Source organism: Manis pentadactyla, chromosome 13, assembly GCF_030020395.1.
Source record: "Manis pentadactyla isolate mManPen7 chromosome 13, mManPen7.hap1, whole genome shotgun sequence".
Taxonomy (NCBI): domain Eukaryota; kingdom Metazoa; phylum Chordata; class Mammalia; order Pholidota; family Manidae; genus Manis; species Manis pentadactyla.
Window position 1 is genome coordinate 93,961,736 of NC_080031.1, and position 16,884 is coordinate 93,978,619.

The following is a 16,884-nucleotide window of genomic DNA, read 5'->3' on the forward strand; positions in this document are numbered from 1 at the left end:
ACGTTTCTGTCCCCAACCCTGCTTGGGTTCCCGCAGAAGTATGCAGAGGAGGTGCTGTCTCCCGGGGACCCCTCACAGCTGTCCGCGCCCTCGCTGCAGCACTTCCTTGAGCAGCCCGTGGAGCGGATCCAGCAGTACCAGGCCCTGCTCAAGGTGCGTGGGGCCCCTCCCCGCGGCGCCTGGGCTGTTTCCCTGGGCTGCGCCATGACCTGCAGTTCCCCCAGGAGCTGATCCGGAACAAGGCACGGAGCAGGCAGAACTGTGCACCACTGGAGCAGGCCTATGCCATGGTGTCAGCGCTGCCGCAGCGTGCTGAGAACCAGCTGCACGTGTCACTAATGGAGAACTACCCTGGAACCCTGGAGGCCCTGGGCGAGCCCATCCGCCAGGTTGGGGGACACAGCAGCCTTGGTGGAAGGGCAAGAGGGATCCCGTGGGACCAGACCCTGGCCTGCCGGCTGACCACAGATCTACCCACCTCCAGGGCCACTTCATTGTGTGGGAGGGGGCACCTGGAGCACGGATGCCCTGGAAAGGCCACCACCGGCATGTCTTCCTGTTCCGCCACCACCTGGTGGTCTGCAAGCCCCGACGGGACTCACGCACAGACAGCTTCAGCTATGTGTTCCGGAACATGATGAAGGTTTGCGCCTACCTGGGCCAAGGGGGCCCCATAGGGTATGTGTTGGCTGGTGACAGCCACAGCCAGGCATTCAGCCTTGTCCTCCACGCAGCTCAGCAGCATTGACCTGAATGACCAGGTGGAGGGGGATGACCGAGCCTTTGAGGTCTGGCATGAGCGGGAGGACTCGGTGCGCAAATACCTGCTGCAGGCACGGACAGTCATCACCAAGAACTCCTGGGTGAAGGACATCTGCGGCATACAGCAGCGCCTGGCCCTGCCCATGTGGCGTAAGTGCCCCAGCCTGGGCGGCAAGGCCTGATGAGACCCTAGCCTTCCCCTGGCTTAGGGACCCCAGCCCACTGCCCCTGCCCTGACAGGCAAGGTGGGGGCTCCAGCCTGGGGCAGTTAGACTGAATGTGGGGAGCCTTGGGGTTCACACAGGGGCCCCCCAGCACAGGGTGGGCACCTAGACCATGCTAGGAATGTGAAACCCTGGCAACCCCAGGTCCATTTCCTAACCAGGAATGGGACAGGAGCTCCCCTCTCTCCACAGAAATCCCTTCTCCACAGTCCCCACCACTCCCTGTTGCCCACCTAGCCTGCCTCACCCTGATTCCCTTTTGGTCCCAGGTGTGGGCCTAGACAGAAGCTCTCAAAGGGTAGAGTCCTTGGCAATCACACCCTCAAGCTGTGGGGCTTCTAGCTGGGCCAGGGGTGTACAAAGGCTCAGGGGAGCCTGCGGTCCCATCCACATAAGGCTCAGAGCCCATTTGTGTGTCCCCAGACCCCCCAGAATTTGAAGAGGAGCTCACTGACTGCACGGCTGAGCTGGGCGAGACAGTCAAGCTGGCCTGCCGTGTGACAGGCACCCCCAAGCCTGTCGTCAGCTGGTACAAAGGTAGGCCCCCCACCTGGCCCCCAGCCTTGTCCTTCTGGGTGCTGGGAAACAGTGGCAAATAGGCAGACCACCCCTGTCCAAAGGGGCTGGCCTCTGAAGGGGGAGCAGATGAGTAGACAGTCGTGTAATAAGTTGGGAATTAAGGTGGCCAGCCAGGTCAGTGAGGCAGAGCAAGGGGCAGTGTGGTGGTCAGCAGGCCTGCCCAAGGTGGGCATGCTGAAGGAGCTCCAGTGGGCGGTGGGGCAACCAGGAGAGCTGGGGAGAGAGGGTCACTGAAGTGGGTACTGTGGTGGGCCCCTCAGGTTTGACTCTGCATGTGACAGGAGCTGTAAAGTTCAGGGGTCCCCAGACCACCCTTGCTCCTGGCACCAAGTGCAGGATGCCCCAACCTCTTTCAGGTTCATTGATTCTCTAGGACTCACAGAACTCAGAGCCATTCCACTTGGGGTTCAGTGTATTTCAGGTCAGGGAAGGAGTGCGTGGGGCAGGGTCCAGGCGGGGGTCCAGGCAGGGATCCAGATGGGATCCAACTGGGGATCCAGGTGGGGTCCAGTTGGGTGTCCAGGTGGGGGATCCAGTAAAGTTAAGATGGGGGTCCAAGCAGGATCTATCTGGGGGTCCAGGCTGCATCCATCTGGGGTCTAGGTGGGGTCCAGCTGGGGCCCAGGTGGGGGTCCAAGCAGGACTCAGCTGGGGGACCAGGTTGGGGTCTAGGCAGGGCCCAGCTGGGGTCTAGGTGGGATCTAGGTGCAGTCCAGCTGTAGATCCAGGTAGGGTCCAGTTGGGGTCTAGGTGTGGTCCAGCTGGAGGTCCAGGGGTCCAGGTGGGGGTCCAGGCGGGGTCTAGGCGGGGTCTAGGTGGGCCAGTTGGGAGCCCAGCTATCCACCAATCCTGTAGAGTCGTGCACATGGTGCCTGTGTCTCCCAGCATCTGTGCGTGATGGCACATAGAGAGTGGCCAGCCAGGAACACTCACTCACCTGAGCTTCAGGGTGCAGGGTTTCTGTTAGGCTCGGCTGGCCATCTGCATGGCTGACCTCAGTCATGGTTCCTCCAGAGGTCATGGTGCTGTGTCACCCAGAGCCCCAACCCTAAATCACAACATAGCAACCCACATAGGGTTTACGTGGTCCGCGGCGCCCACATAAACCAAGATATGCTTATCAGGAGTCACCTGGTCTCAGGCAAGCCTCCAAATTCCCTGTTGGATCTGAGTAACAATCCAGTTCTGGGTTTGGAGGCCCCTTCTGGGTCATCACCCCCTTCTGTTTGTCTGTGAGCTGTCGGAGGCATTCGTCAGTGCACCAGTGGCTAAGGATTAGCTAGAGAGGGCCCTGGGGTATTGCTGGGACCCGCAGAAAGGGCCATGCTTGGTTCTGTGGTCAGAGCTACAGGGCATGCCTGGGTGCACACAGCTTGGGAGAAGGCCTGGGGCCAAGGAGGACCCTTCCCAGCCACCTCGTCCTGCATGGAACCTGTGTTCTATACCAGCCTGAACCGGCCTGTCCTCACCATCCTTTCTGGTTGGGAGGGTGCGTTCAGAGGGACAGCTGTTCACAAAGCCCCCCAGAAGGAGGAATGAACCCTCACCCCCACCAAGCCAGGCTGCCCCAGGAGGGTGTGCAGTGGCCGCCTGGCTGGGGCAGCATCCTCCACCCCTTCGTCCTGACTGTTACACTGTGAGTGCCCTGCAGGGGACATCCCTCTCTGGGGGCAGCTGCATCCAGTGACCAAACCACCTTCCTGTAGTGGTGGACAGAGCAGGGGAGGGGCAGTAACGTGCATCTCATTTTGAAATGGCTGCCAAGTGGTCTGGACAGCATCTGCGGTCACCTGGTATGGCTGAGGCCACTGACCCAAAGCAGCATGGCAGTGAGGAACACCACAGATAGGCCCGCGAGGCACCCCCTGCCAGGATGAGGGGCCCACCCCATGCATGTGCCCCTGCCCTGGACCAGAGCCTGTCCATGGGCCTGCCTCTACAGACTGTGTGGTGGGGCTTCTGACTTGCCAGCCAGCGAGGACATCGTGGATTGGGCAGAGTGCTGACCCACCCACGGGGACACATATCAGAGCCTTTGCCTGCACACCAGCAGGGTGAGAAGACAGGCATCTGTGTGCCCCTCCTGGGAGCTACCACAGCCGCCTGTCTACACCAGCTCGGGCCACAGGAGCAGCAACTGGGTGGACTGGTAGCAACCGCTGCCAGCCCACCTGGTCCTTTGCCACCTCACTTCCAGTGAATGTCCACAGAATGTCACCTCTCTGAACACAGCAAACATCAGGGTCCAGAGGTAGAAGCTACAGCCACAGTCCCCTGACTTGGCTTCAAGGTGACGTTCCTTCCTGCTCACTATGGACCTTTCACATGTACCACCAGTGGAGTCCAGGCATCTGTCCAGCAGAGCTGTGAAAGGCAGTCTCCCCAAGTCTGACATGCCTGGGGTATTGGACGGGCAAGTGGGGCCTCCCTGCTCCGGACCCAGGGAGAGAGGCCCACCCCTGATCAGAGGTCAGGGCAGAAGGGGACAGGGTAGACAAAACACACATCTGTGGCTTGGTAATATCCCATTTGGGGACCACCCAAAGCCCTAAGCAGGGCAGCAAGATTGTGGCAGTGAATGTCATCTACTTCAGCTCCGGGCACCTGACTTAACCACCAGGTCACATCACTCGCCAGGGCTTCTGCTAGCCCAGGGCCATGGTCACGGTCTCGCCCGGCCTTACTGGGTGGGATCCCTGCTTCTGCTCGGGCCTCCTGCCCACTGGGACCAGGACGGCCCTGCCTTGGTGCCCGGTGTGGCTTCCATGGACTCAGCATGGTTCTAGCATTTGCTGGGGAGCACCCATCCTGGTGCTTGTCGGAGCCCACCTCTCTGTGCCAGCTGTAGCCCACTGCTCAATCTCTTCATCCACAGACAACAAAGGGGTGGGCTGTTGACTGCCCGGCTGATCTCCTGGGTTGGTCACCAAGTCCACCACAGATCTCATGGACTGCACTTGGGTCCTGTTAATGCCCACCGACCAGGCCTTCTTTCTCTTCTGGATTGCCATGTCTCAGTGTCCTTCCTTTTCACCAAAACTGAGGAAATGTGGAGGGTCTGAGAGGGTTCCTTGCTCGCAGGCCAATGAGCTAGTCAAGTGCAACCAGACCGTCTGGTCAGAGACATGCACAAACATGACAAAATCAGCAACATCTTGTGTGGGTCGCCCACACCCCAACACCTGCACGTGGGGCCAGAGGTGTGTATGCAGTTGGTTGCACCACAGGAGAGAGACCCGAGTTTCTGGAGATGCTGAGCTTTAAACAGGCTGTGGGCGCACCTGCTCCACTCTCCTCCAGAGAGGAGTGACCCCAGCCCCATAAGGCAGCCAGCATCCCTCGGGGAACAGTACCGGGCTTTGCCGCTGCCGCCCTGGCCCACTCCTGGGCATCCCCCTACACATACCTCTCTGCCGTGGCTATGGGTGCCTTTGCCCAGAAGGTCCTCCCGTGTGGTAAGCCAGGAGGCCACAGGAACTGCGCTCTTTGCAAGATGACTGAGTTGACCCTGGGGTTGACAGTGTCACCAATGGCCTTGCCAAGAGCCATTTTGTGGGAAAAAGCCAGGGGGAGCAGGTTCACGTGGAGATGGGACACGGGGAGGGACAGGTCGTTCCTGGAATCATGAGACAGAGGCACAGAGAAGTGGGGTGGCTGCTGGAGTGGTGTCGGGGTTCTTTGTATAATTTAAAATAGTTTCCTGAAGTTCCCTGTGAATGGGAGGTCAGGATGCCGCGTCTGAGCCACGTCCTTCACACAACCTCACTCGGCGCCCACGGCCCTGCTGGGAGGCACTCTTCTGTGCGACTTGCCGGGTGTGTGGAGGCGAGCTCCCCGGGGCGGGAGATGAACGGTTTGCAGCCCCCCTGGGGCGGAGACACGTGGCAGAGGTGCTGGCCTCGCTGACGCTCAGAGGTGGATTAGCAATGCGCGGCATCTGAGGGGCCCGCCCCTGCCTCCAGGGGAGCCTGCTTTCCAGACGCCACACTGTGCACACGGGGCTGGGGAGGTGGATGGGGAGGCCAGCACCGTGTCTGTCCCGGCTGGCGCAGCTCGGCCAGCTGGCTCTCCGCTGTGATGGTGACCCCCAGGTGGGGCCCGACTCTTTTCCCTGGTGGGGGACCCGCCGTGATGGCCCTGCCCTCCTTTCCAGATGGGAAACCAGTGGAGGTGGACCCTCACCACATCCTCATCGAAGACCCTGATGGCTCATGCAGCCTCATCCTGGACAACCTGACTGGCGCGGACTCCGGCCAGTACATGTGCTTTGCGGCCAGCCCTGCTGGCAATGCCAGCTCCCTGGGCAAGATCCTGGTGCAAGGTGTGCCTGGGGGGGAGGCACCCAAGGGCTCTCAGGCCCGGGGTGGGGCTGGTGGGGGCAGTGAGGCCTGACCTGGGGGCTCATGGTGGGGTGGGACCCCCATCATGGCCCCTCTGTCTCTGACTCTTCCCTGTGGCCCACAGTCCCCCCGCGGTTTGTGAACAAGATCCGGGCAGCGCCCTTCATGGAAGGCGAGGATGCCCAGCTCAGCTGCACCATTGAAGGCACCCCACACCCTCAGATCAGGTGGGCCTGCGGCTCAGGTGGGGGCGGGGGTCCTGTTCCCGCCTATAAAACGAGGGTAGTCAGGTCGTCTGTGGCCTCAGAGGGGCTGGCCTTGGGGCCTTGGATGCCGCGGTGAGAGTGGACTCGGGGGCCTTGCTGTGGCCAGGATGGTGCCAGGCGGGGGAGGGAGGGCCCCAGAGCAGGGAGGCCCTGCTTCACTACCTGGGGTTGCCTTCAGGTGGTACAAGGATGGGGCCCTGCTGACGCTTGGCAGCAAGTACCGGACCCTGAGTGAGCCCCACGGCGGCCTGCAGGTGCTAGAGATCCGGGCGGCCACGAAAGGGGACCTGGGCCACTATGAGTGTGAGGTGAGGTGAGGGCCATCGGGGTCCGGGGCTGTTCCGAGTGTGAGGTGTGGGGCAAAGGGTGGGCTAGGGGCCCACCTCATCACCACTGACCATGACCCACAGTGAGAGAAGACACCAGGCTCACCACGGCCCCGTGTCCATGAGGAGAGAGAGGACACCAAACCCTGTGTGTTTGTGTGGCCCTTAGTCCATTACACAAGAGGGAACACCAGGCCCACCATGACCTTGTGTCCATGAGGAGAGGGGGATCTCAGGCCCACCGTGACCTTGTGTCCATGAGGAAAAGGGGACACCAGGCCCACCGTGACCCTGTGTCCATGAGGAGAGGGGGACCCCAGGCACACATGACCCTGTGTCCATGAGGAGAGGGGGACACCAGGCCCACGTGACCAGGTGATACAGGGGCAGGCCCTTGGGGAGGAAGGGACAAGCTCTTGGGACCTCATCTCCCCAGGCCCACTTGCCTGCAGGCTGGTCGGGGGGAAGGAGTGTGTCGTCTGTGGCTTTCCTGGGTGGTGGTGGCCTGGGCAGGGGCAGGTGGGGCCTGGCCCTGTGGCAGATCCCAGGGAAGCTCTGGGCTGTGCTGTGGGGCTGTCACCCCTGGCCCCGCCTGCCGTGTGAATTTGAATCAGCTGAAGTTAACTGTGGGCATAGGCTCGGCTCCATCTCAAGGACTCAGGGCCCATAAGACCATCTCCCCAGAAGCACAGAGAGACAGTGTCCCCACCACCACATGAAACTCGGGTGGTGCTTGGTCCATGTGGGGATGCTGGGGCTGGCCAGGGACCCTTTCTTCTGTGGTCAGGTACTGGGACTCAGCTGGGACAGGCGCCCCATGCTCAGAAGCCCACGTGGGCTCAGGGGGGCCACAGGCCTTGAGTGGCTTCTCCCATCTGTCCTGCAGCTGGTGAACCAACTGGGCTCGACTCGGGGTGGGGTGGACCTGTTCGTGCCCAGCCCAGCGCTGCGGGCCCAGGAGCAGCTTGCTGCTGTGGAAGGTAAGCACCAGCCTGGTCCAGACCCTCCACGTGCCTGGGTGGGCAGGGATTGGGTGAAACCATCAGCCCTTCCGACAGGCGTGCATCCTTCGGAGGGGCAGCAGAGTCTCTGGGGTTAGCAGTGTCTCCCAGCCCCTGTGCAGCTGGGAGGGGCAGCCTGGGGTCTGGAGCCCAAAGCCCTGCTCGCCGTCCTGGGGGCATTAATGAGCACATATAAAGGCCAGACCCAGCTTGGGCAGGCCTCCCAGCCATGGCCACTGCGGCCTGGTGGGAGGGGTGACAGGAAGGAGAGGAGGGCTGGCTGCACAGAAGAGGGGCCTTGCCTTGCCTTGAGGCTAGCAGGGGAGGGAGCAGGTGTCAGGGGCTCCATCCCTCAACACTGGGCGCAGCTGGCTGTGGAAAAGACAGGATGCCATGGCTCAGCCTCCCTGGACTATAGTGGGGCTGCTCCTGGGTCCTGGGAGGGGACCAGCCTGCAGGAAGAGCCTCCCTGGGGGAGATGTGCTCCTGAGAGGGAGGTGAAGGGTGGTGGGATGCCTCACACCTCTTGTCATACCGGCTACAGGGTCCCAACTGGGCCTTGCCTGGGGATGGCCAGAATGTGGAGAGCAGACCCTGTGCTGGGCTTGCTCAGTTGGAGAGAACAGCCTTATGGGACTTGCAAGGCAGGCTGCAGCCCCAAGGCAAGTGATGGACTGAGCTGCCTTTTCAGGAAGGGACTGCCTTGACAGGTGGTGAGCCTCCCATCCCTGGGAGCATGCAAGCAGAGGTTGGACCAACATGTGGGGGAGCTGCAGCTCTCATAGTAGGATGGGTTGGAATACGTGTTCTCCCAAGTCCTGAAAGTTGGCTTCTGTGATGCCCTGGGCCAGCAGATCAAGTCCTTCTCGGGGCCAGTGTCAGGGAGCCTGTCAGGAAACAGGCTACCTGGTGGCCACAACTTGGCCTTGAGCCTTTGACAGCCTGCATGGCCCTCATGGAGACCCCTCCCTCCATTGTGGGCAGGGGGTTCTTGCTCCTTGTCCCCCAGCGGGCAGCTGGCACTGGTTGAGCCTGTTTCCTCTGGAAGCCCAGTGGCGCTCACCGTCTCCTGTGCTTCCTGTGTGGTGTCTCCTGTTGGGAATGTGCTGAGCAGGGACCTCTGTGCCCTCTCAGCTGGTGACAAGCGTGACCTACAAAGGCATTCACTTCATTGTCGTGATGGGTTTCTTTTTGTCAACATTCAATGGCTTTGGGGTCTGGAGGCCCACCGGTGCCAGACACGGCGTAAGCACCTCACATGGGAGGCCAGTCCTCCCAGACTCCGCAGCCGGAGCCCACTGCCTCCTGCTTGCTAACCTTACCTAGTCGCTTTCTCTTTAACCCAGTGGCTCTGCAGCTAGAAGAGGCGCCACCCGCTCTGTGGTTGTGGGTGCTGCCCCCTCGCTTGTGAGACTGCCCCAGGCTGGGAGCTCTGCTTTGCACAGCTGCACCCCTCCCACGGTCGCCAATATACTCACCAGGGCCCAGAGCCCATCAGGCGGCAGGCTAGGTCAGGAACAAGGGTGCCAGGAGTGTGACAGCAGCAGTGTCCTGGCCGCCCTCCCCGAGAGCATGAGGGTAGGTAGGCCCCAGCCCGAGAAGATGAAAGATGGAGCCCTGGTCCTCCCACGGCACACAGGGTCTCTCTCTGAGCCCAAAGCAAGCCGAACACCTAGGGCGTTTGGGCTGGGTTCTCTCTCCTCCCCAGGAGGCCACTGGCTCAGGCACACACCCATGTAAGGACACGTGGCTCCCAAGGGCCATGCATGCACAGCCAGCAAACTTAATTCACATGTATCTGATCAGGGACGAGTTCAAAATACTTTTGGTCATCCAAGGGAATTCCTGTCTGTGCGGCACTCCTGCAGACCAGGAGCCAGGAGGCTGTGCGCCCCACGCTATGCAGCTCGACCTTTCTGAGCATCCCACTCAGTCTTACCTGCAGGACAGCAAGAGTAGCTGTGGAGATGCGACCGCCTGCTGTCCAGCCGGGCAAGGCTGGGAGGGGGGCGTCTTGGTGCCTGGCCTGCCCTCTGCCCAGAGGCTTCAGAGGAGGCGGCCTGAGACGGTCGGGAGTCGCTGTGCCTGGTCCCAGATGAGGCCCATCCCCGCGGGACGCGGGCCTCCCACCTGCAGAAAGGCCCTGTGCTGCCGGCCCCGGGGAAGTACAAAGGCAGAAAAGTCCGGACAGTTGAGTGTGTGGGGCGCTCCTATGGGAAGAGCCAGGTCTCCTTAGTCACTAGGAGCCCAGGGGTTGCCCCCAGTGGGACTTCCACGGTCTCATGTCACAGAGCTGCTCTGGGCCACTTCTAGGACTCCGGAGTCCTCTCCCCTGGAGAGAGCTTCTGGCCTTCAGCATTTTTTTTTTTTTCGTAAAACAGGCACCAGCCATCGCAGTCGCAGTTGGCTGATGGCTCACCATGCAGCCACAGGCCATGCCTTCCCCACTCCCTAGGCCTCAGTTGCTGTGTCTGAGAAGTGGGACCTTAGGCCTGACAAATTTACAGGAGTCCCTGGCACATGGGTTGAAGGAGGCGCTGGGGTTTCGTGAGGGCAGCCTCTTGCTGCAGTTCCTGTCAGACCTTCATTCCCTCTTTGGGACACATGGTTGTCACAGCTCCTCATTGCCCAGCCACTGGAGTCAGGCACTGTCACCTCCTCCTCAAAGGTGAGGGAACCAGGGGTCCAAGCTGAGCCAGTCCGCCCCGGGGCATACAGTCGGGCAGGGTTTGGAAGCAGTGCTCCGAAGCAGAGCAGGTTATCACGGCCATGCCACTCGGAAAGCTGTACCCTGGGCGCTGGCCCATCTGTACATAACCCTTGCTATTCCGACTGTTTTCTTTGTAGTCACTGAGCAGGAGACTAAAGTCCCCAAGAAAACCGTCATCATGTAAGTGCAGGCGTGTTCCTAACCTTGCCTCTGACTGCAGTGCCTCCTGCATGCCCACTAACCCACTCAGATGGTGCCTGTGCAGCCTAGCCACCTGTGTGCCTGACTGCCCGCCCTCGTGGCCCTTGCTCACCAAGCACATTGCAGCACCTTGCAGATACTCCCAGGGGACCCACCTGCCCCTGGGATCCTGGCCACCTTCACACTTCACAGCCCCCTCTTCCAGGGCCTCAGTACTTCCCTTTGGCCTCGTTGCCTCAGCCGGGTAGACCTGATCTGTGTACTTCCCAATAGCTCACCCAGGGCTTGCATCCAGAACCACCCCGCCAGGGTGGTGTTGGGACTGAGAGCTGCTTCCTCCAGTGGGCTAGAGGCTGAATTCTACCTTTTAATACCTTTGGATCTAGGGCACTTTTGTTCAGAACTTCACTTGGTGCCTTCTCTGGTTTCCCTCAGCTTCAGACCTTTTGTGTTATTGGATTTATCAACAACAGGTGTGGCTCGTCCCCAGCCTTGAAGGCATGGAAGGAAGAAGAAAGGGACAGTGGGTGTGGCACTGGGGAAATGGACAAAACCGGACCTAGCTGTATTTACACTGCCCATTACCGTAGCCCCTAACCACAAGTGGCTATTGAACATTTAAAATGTGTTCAGTGGGACTGAAGAACTAAATTAAAAATTCTGCTTTCACTTGAGCTTAATTCAAATAGCATAACCCTAGTGGACAGTGAAGCCATAGGGCACTCAGAGGTCCACAACCCCAACTCTAATGTTTGGAACATGGGGAATCAGGTTCAGAGAAGTGAGGAGGCTTTCTCAGGGTGGCTCAAGATTGGAAGCCAGCTGAGGACCCATTTTCTGGAAGAGCCACATGTGTTGTTGAGAACTAAAGAACACAGGAAGTTCAGAGCTGAGTGAACCCACAGAAGCCAGGATTGGTTTTGACCTGGATGATCTGGGAGGACTTCCAGTAGCAGGTGTGTGCAGGTGGAGATTTTGGAAAAGCCAGGAGGCAAGACTATGATTTCTTAAGGCCAGATGACTGGGAACTTCCAGAATGGAGAACCTCTTGCTTCCCAGTGGGCCTGGCCACGTTACGGAGAACATAATCGTCAGACATTTGATGAGATCCTGGGCTAACTCTCCTTGACTTCCTCCCTCCTGCCCCAAGGCAAGTTGTAGTCCCACAATATGGGATTGCCTGGGGCATATCTCTGGAGGTATGCAACTGTAGACTAGAGCTTTATCCATTTCATGCATGAGGGAGGCATTGTTACTGACATTTCAAAGATGACCAAACAGTAGAGATGGGGCCAGGCAGCCCCATCAGTGAGCCTTCAGGGGTGACTCCTACCCAGAGCCGGCTGGACCAGGGGACTCAAAACATCTTCAAGTCATCTATTCCAGGCTTAGGGAGGTAGGAACCCTCACCCCCTCAGCTTGAGGAATGGGGAGAGGCAACTGCTTAGCCCAACATTCCCCCCGGCAAAGGACACACACACACTACACAGGGGCACTGGGGAGTCAGGGGGGGGCCAGAAGCAAATAGGGCTTGGAGAGAGAACCCTGCCACCCTGCAGTGCCACATGCTGTGCCAGAGGCCTCAGAGCAAGTGCCTGGATGCCCTCATGGGGGCAGCAGTGAGCCCAGAGGGGGAGGCACTGAGGAGGCGTGGTCCAGCTGCCCACTTTTGAGGCCTTGGTTGCATGGACAGCATGAGGCCAGCAATGGGGCCTAGTCCAGGTTCCCCTGACATTCAGGCAAGCTCTGACCCAGGGACAAGCCTAGTACCCCTAAGCCTGTTATGAGGAAGGCCGGTGGGCCATGTCTGCCTCAGTTTCCCCACCAAGTAAGTGGGGTATAGCATTTCCTCCTTACTGGCTGAGGGCCAGAGGAGGCAAGACTTGTAATTGCTGTGTACCCCAAGGGGTACTACACATCTCTGAGCCTGTGCCTCAGGGTAACTGCTTCTGGGTGGAGGCCTGAGTTAGACAAAAACAAAGCTGAATGAGACGGACAGACAATGCCTTAGTCATAGGCAGCTGGTGACAGCACCGAGTCACCACCTCACCTGCTAGGTCCCTCTGCCTGAGCCCAAAAGAAACACAGGCTCCAGGGACCAGGAGGGCCGTCTGTTCCTCGGGGGCTGTGTGTTTCTCAGCGCATTCCCACTCCCTGCCTGTTACTCATTTCTCCCCCAGCTCCTGGCAAGATCAGAGGCACTGGGGGGGTGACGGGAGACCTGGGCTGACCGGCAGGCTTTGACTCTTAGCCATGGGCAAGTTTTGAGCCTTTTCCAGTCTTGTCCATGCCTGTGAAAGGGGCTGGACCCTTCCTCCAGGCCTCTTTCCCCCCTCTGCTCTTTCCTCTCCCCTCCCATTTTGGGATACAGGGCCCAGGAAGAGGAAGGGATTATCTGTGGTCACACAGCCTGTGAGGGCTGAGCTATACCCAGAGCCGGTGTCCTTGGCAGGCCTCACACCCCCATGCCGTGGGGCCAGGAGCACAGGCTGCCAGCTGGGGCTCGACACCCCTCCTGGACCTGCCCCTCGGCCTGTGGGAGCAGCTGCCCCACCTGACCCTCACACCTGCCCTCTGACTCGCTGAGGTACCCCTGCCATGATTCAGGGCACAAAGCACTTGGGGGCCAGACAGGGAAGGCCACGTGGCTATGTCCTTGCATCCCTCTGAGAGAAGCACTGGCATCTCCTGAATGATATGGCCCTAAACAGGTAGGGGAGATGGAACATTGCAAACCAGGTTTGCTCTGGGCCTCCCCGATGCGTCAGCTCTGGTTCTGAGGTCTGTACACTAGTGCCTCATCTTGGCCAAATGAGGCCTTGTGCTTTGTGGGGTTTTTTTTTTTTGGTTCTTTGGCTGAGGTTTCCAGAGTTGGGGCTTAAGCGCATGCATAGGAGTTTGTTTTTTACCATTTCAACACTTACCTGCTGCTGCACTAACCTGACCTCACACGCTGGCCTCTGCATGTGCTGGTAGTGAGGGTGCCAGGTGAGGCTGTGGGTCTCTGTGCCCACCTCCTCTTGGCCCTTCCCCTGCAGAGAGGAGACCATCACTACAGTGGTGAAGAGCCCCCGCAGTCGACACCGGTCCCCCAACAAGTCACCCTCCCGCTCACCTTCCCACCGCCCCACCAGCCCTCCCAGGCCAGGCCTGCAGGCCCCTGAGCTGCTGTACTCACCAAGGGCCACCCAGCCTCACAGGTCCACAGTGGAGCCAGGCCGGAGGCCCACTGTGCCTGCACTGTATGTGACGGAAGCTGAGGCCCACACACCGGCCCTGCCTGCAGGCTCCAGGCTCCAGCCCAAGTGGGTGGAGGTCGAGGAGACCATTGAAGTCCGGGTGCAGAAGACAGGCCCACGGAGTGTGTCTCCCGCCAGAGAGGTGCTCTGTGGGACCCCTGGTGTGGACCCCAATACAAACAACTCCAACAACAAGCTGCTCGCCCAGGAGCCCATGGCCTGGGACGAACCTGTCGTCAGCATCCATGAGCCCCTCATCTTCTGTGTGGATGCCAGGCCAGAGGAGACCCTGAAGCCATTCTCTTGCCCAGCTGCTGAAGAGGAGGAGCCCCTGGAGGAGGTGGAGGGGGGTGCTGGCCTGATGGAGGGGCCCCTGGGCACTGATGGCCTTTGGGGCCAAGACCCCAAGATCCTCATGCACAATGGCCGTGCGCTGACACTGGCTGACCTGGAGGACTATGTGCCCCAGGAAGGGGAGACCTTCGGCTGTGGCAACCCCTTGCCCAGCCCCTCTGCTGACCCACCCTGCGAAGTTGCAGTACTGCAGAGAGAGATCAGTGAGCCCACTGTGGGGCAGCCTGTCCTGCTTGCTGTGGGACACCCGCCGGGCCCCCGAGGCCCACCCAGGCCCTCCAGTTGCTGGGAGGCATCTCCGGCGGGGGCCCAGGTCCTCGGCCCCTCTGGTGTCTCCTTCAGCGTGCGGGAGGACTGGGCCGGGGGCACCACGTCCTGGAGGCCATCCTTCTGCACCCACGTCCAGCGATCTGTGAACAGTGGCCAGAGCAGCTTCAAAACGGAGGTCTCCACCCAGACGGTCAGCTTCGGGACAGTGGGTGAGACGGTCACCCTGCACATCCGCCGGGACGAGGATGAGGCCCCCGGCCCCTCCCAGGGATGAGGTTGCTCCCCTCAGGGGCTGGGCAGCAGGGGCAGAAACCAGCAGGGACCCTCGAGGCCAGACTGATAGTGAGCCCCTGACGCGGCTGCCGCCATTGTCCAGAGGAAGCTGGTGCCCCTCAGACACGTGTGCCCTGAGCTCCCCTTGCTCTCCAACAACTTGGGGCTGGAGCCCCTCTTGCCCCGGAGACTTCCTACCTCACGGGCTCTGTCCAGCTGAGGATACCACGCACGCACGTGTAATCTTGGGAAGTACCAAGCGTTCCAGGTCTTGCAGACCACATGCTGTTCTGGGCACCAGGTATCTGCCTGGCTCTGTTCAGGAGATGGCAGCTGCCATGTGGCCCTGTCTGCCCCAGGCTGGGGTCCTGGACTTCCTCTCAGTGGGGAGCTTCCCCAGGCCCCATCTTACCCATAAATGCTCTTCTTGGCCTCCAGGAGGCCTGCGTGGACCCCAGCTGTGCAGACCCTCCCTGGCCTTCTCTGTAGGGTGGACCTGGGGCTGTGCGTGAAGTGGCCTCCATCAGCTGCCCACAACAGTGATAATAAACTGGTTTGCCACACTGCCTTCACTCTGTTCTTTCTCATTTCTCTGCCCCATGGCTCCGGCGACTTGGGTGGAGGGGCCTTCCAGGCCTCGCCCTGGGGACCAACCAGTGGGCAGCCCAGGCCCCGCATCTGCCCATGGGTCCAGACCCATCCTGGAGGCAGGACAGCTTGCTGTCCCTCAGAGATGCGGCTGAGCACAGTGCACACCACACAGTGCGAGATGGAGAGCCCACAGTGGTTGCTCCCAGCCTGCCCGGAGTGAAGCAGACCTTTCCCACCCCCCACCCCCCCCGTGCAATCAGGGCCACCGTCAGGACAGACGTATGATGTGTTGGGAGGCCCTGCAGACATCCTTGGAGTGGGGAAGGACCGGATGGTGCCTTAATGCCATAGGAGACAGAAAGGGCAGCCCACTGGTCACATCTCCAGCCTGGGGGGCACAGAGCGGTAGGAGAGAGGGTCTGGAGCAGGATGTCCTGCTTTTGGGCGGCCGTGGGCACAGGTGTGAGGCCACAGCAAGGCCTCATGGGAGCTGGCAGCCAGGTGGAGGGCTGCACTGGGAGGGTCTGAAAGCTCCCCTGAGGGCTGTGTGGGAGGGGAGTGGGGGCCAGATGAGAGTGAGGTGGCCTGTGTCAGGCCAAATTACAGGGGAGGTGAGGGTGGGTAGGGCCTCAGGTGCAGGGACAGAGCTTCTGGGAGGGTAGGAAGGGGGCTCACCACCCTAGGAGACTGTGGCCCTTGTTTGGCATCGAGCCATCACCAGGCTTCCTTGGATCATGTGGCCAGGCCCACCTGGGCCTGAGCAGCCCTGCACCCTGGGGTCCAGTAAGGGGATAAAAGGGTTGGATGAGGTCAGACAAGGGGCGGGGGTAGCTGTGCAGGCTCAGCTGTCCCTGAGAGTGCTGACATCTCCTAGAGGCATCTGGGCACCAGCCGGGCTTGGCGGGTCCCTGAGCTTGCTGCCCTGTGGGCCGTATGGCCCGGCATCTCTTAGGGGCCTGCTCCTTCTGGCATCCACTGGGCCGAGTGCTTAGGTGGGACAGGCTGGTGGGAAGGGCACCTAGGCTTACCTGGGAAGTCTCTGAGGACTTGGATAGGGCTCCGGGAGCTCCCTCCCAAGGCCCAGGCCGTCCCTCATGCCGCACACTGACCAAACTCTCCCACAGATGCCACCATCCCACCCCCAGCTGCTCCGGAGCAAGCAGACCAAGAGATCACATCTGTCCTGAGGACACTGGTGTGCTCAGAGGCTCCAAGACCCTCCACAGTGGACCGTGCCAGCCCAGGACCTGGCCCTGGGGGCCCATCCGAACTCCGGGAGGCTGGCCCCCAGCTCCCAGGCATGGAAGCCTCAGGTGCATCCGGTGAGGCCCTGTGGCAAGCTGACCACAAAGTGCCACCTGCCGCAGACCCCTGCCCTGTGTTGACCCCAACCTTGGTCACCCAACGGTCTGTTCTATGGGTGACCAGGCAGATAGCCCCACAGGGCTGCTGCTGCAGGGCTCCACTCTGAAAAGGCTTCTGCACCCTCTTATCTGGGTGGCCAGGGCCTTTCGTCCAGGCTGGGCAGGGGGAGCCTTAGGGTTGGTGGGGGAGGGGGTGCATCTGCTAGGACAGGAAGTGCCCTGTCTGGGCTCTGTAGGAGGGCCTATGGGGCTGAAAAGTGTATGGCTGGAGCTCTGGGTTTAGGGGTGCAGAGCCACTGCTCTGCCTGGCGTCCCACCCTCTGGGCCCTAGAGGGCAGGCCCAGGCCATCCCTCATGCTGCACACTGACCAAACTCTCCCACAG

The 16,884-nt window shown here is 60.6% G+C and overlaps 1 protein-coding gene across 20 annotated transcripts in view; it reads left to right on the plus strand.

Annotated features, from left to right (window-relative positions):
* The window catches only part of OBSCN (obscurin, cytoskeletal calmodulin and titin-interacting RhoGEF), a 152,475-nt gene that overhangs the window by 122,799 nt on the left and 12,792 nt on the right, over nucleotides 1–16,884 (plus strand). For 15 of the 20 annotated variants that reach the window (XR_008993394.1, XM_057490836.1, XM_057490838.1 and 12 more), the window contains 10 exons: nucleotides 37–153; nucleotides 225–389; nucleotides 485–643; nucleotides 735–912; nucleotides 1,410–1,523; nucleotides 5,719–5,886; nucleotides 6,030–6,132; nucleotides 6,350–6,479; nucleotides 7,384–7,477; nucleotides 16,261–16,458. Coding sequence is in view for 19 of the 20 variants with exons in the window: in XM_057490836.1 (XP_057346819.1) it covers nucleotides 37–153; nucleotides 225–389; nucleotides 485–643; nucleotides 735–912; nucleotides 1,410–1,523; nucleotides 5,719–5,886; nucleotides 6,030–6,132; nucleotides 6,350–6,479; nucleotides 7,384–7,477; nucleotides 16,261–16,458 (1,426 nt within the window). In the remaining variant the exon portion in view is untranslated. Of the gene's footprint in view, nucleotides 1–36; nucleotides 154–224; nucleotides 390–484; nucleotides 644–734; nucleotides 913–1,409; nucleotides 1,524–5,718; nucleotides 5,887–6,029; nucleotides 6,133–6,349; nucleotides 6,480–7,383; nucleotides 7,478–10,345; nucleotides 10,389–13,447; nucleotides 15,112–16,260; nucleotides 16,459–16,884 lie in introns of those variants that run through there. The other 5 variants (XM_057490852.1, XM_057490854.1, XM_057490840.1 and 2 more) reach the window with 3 other exon arrangements.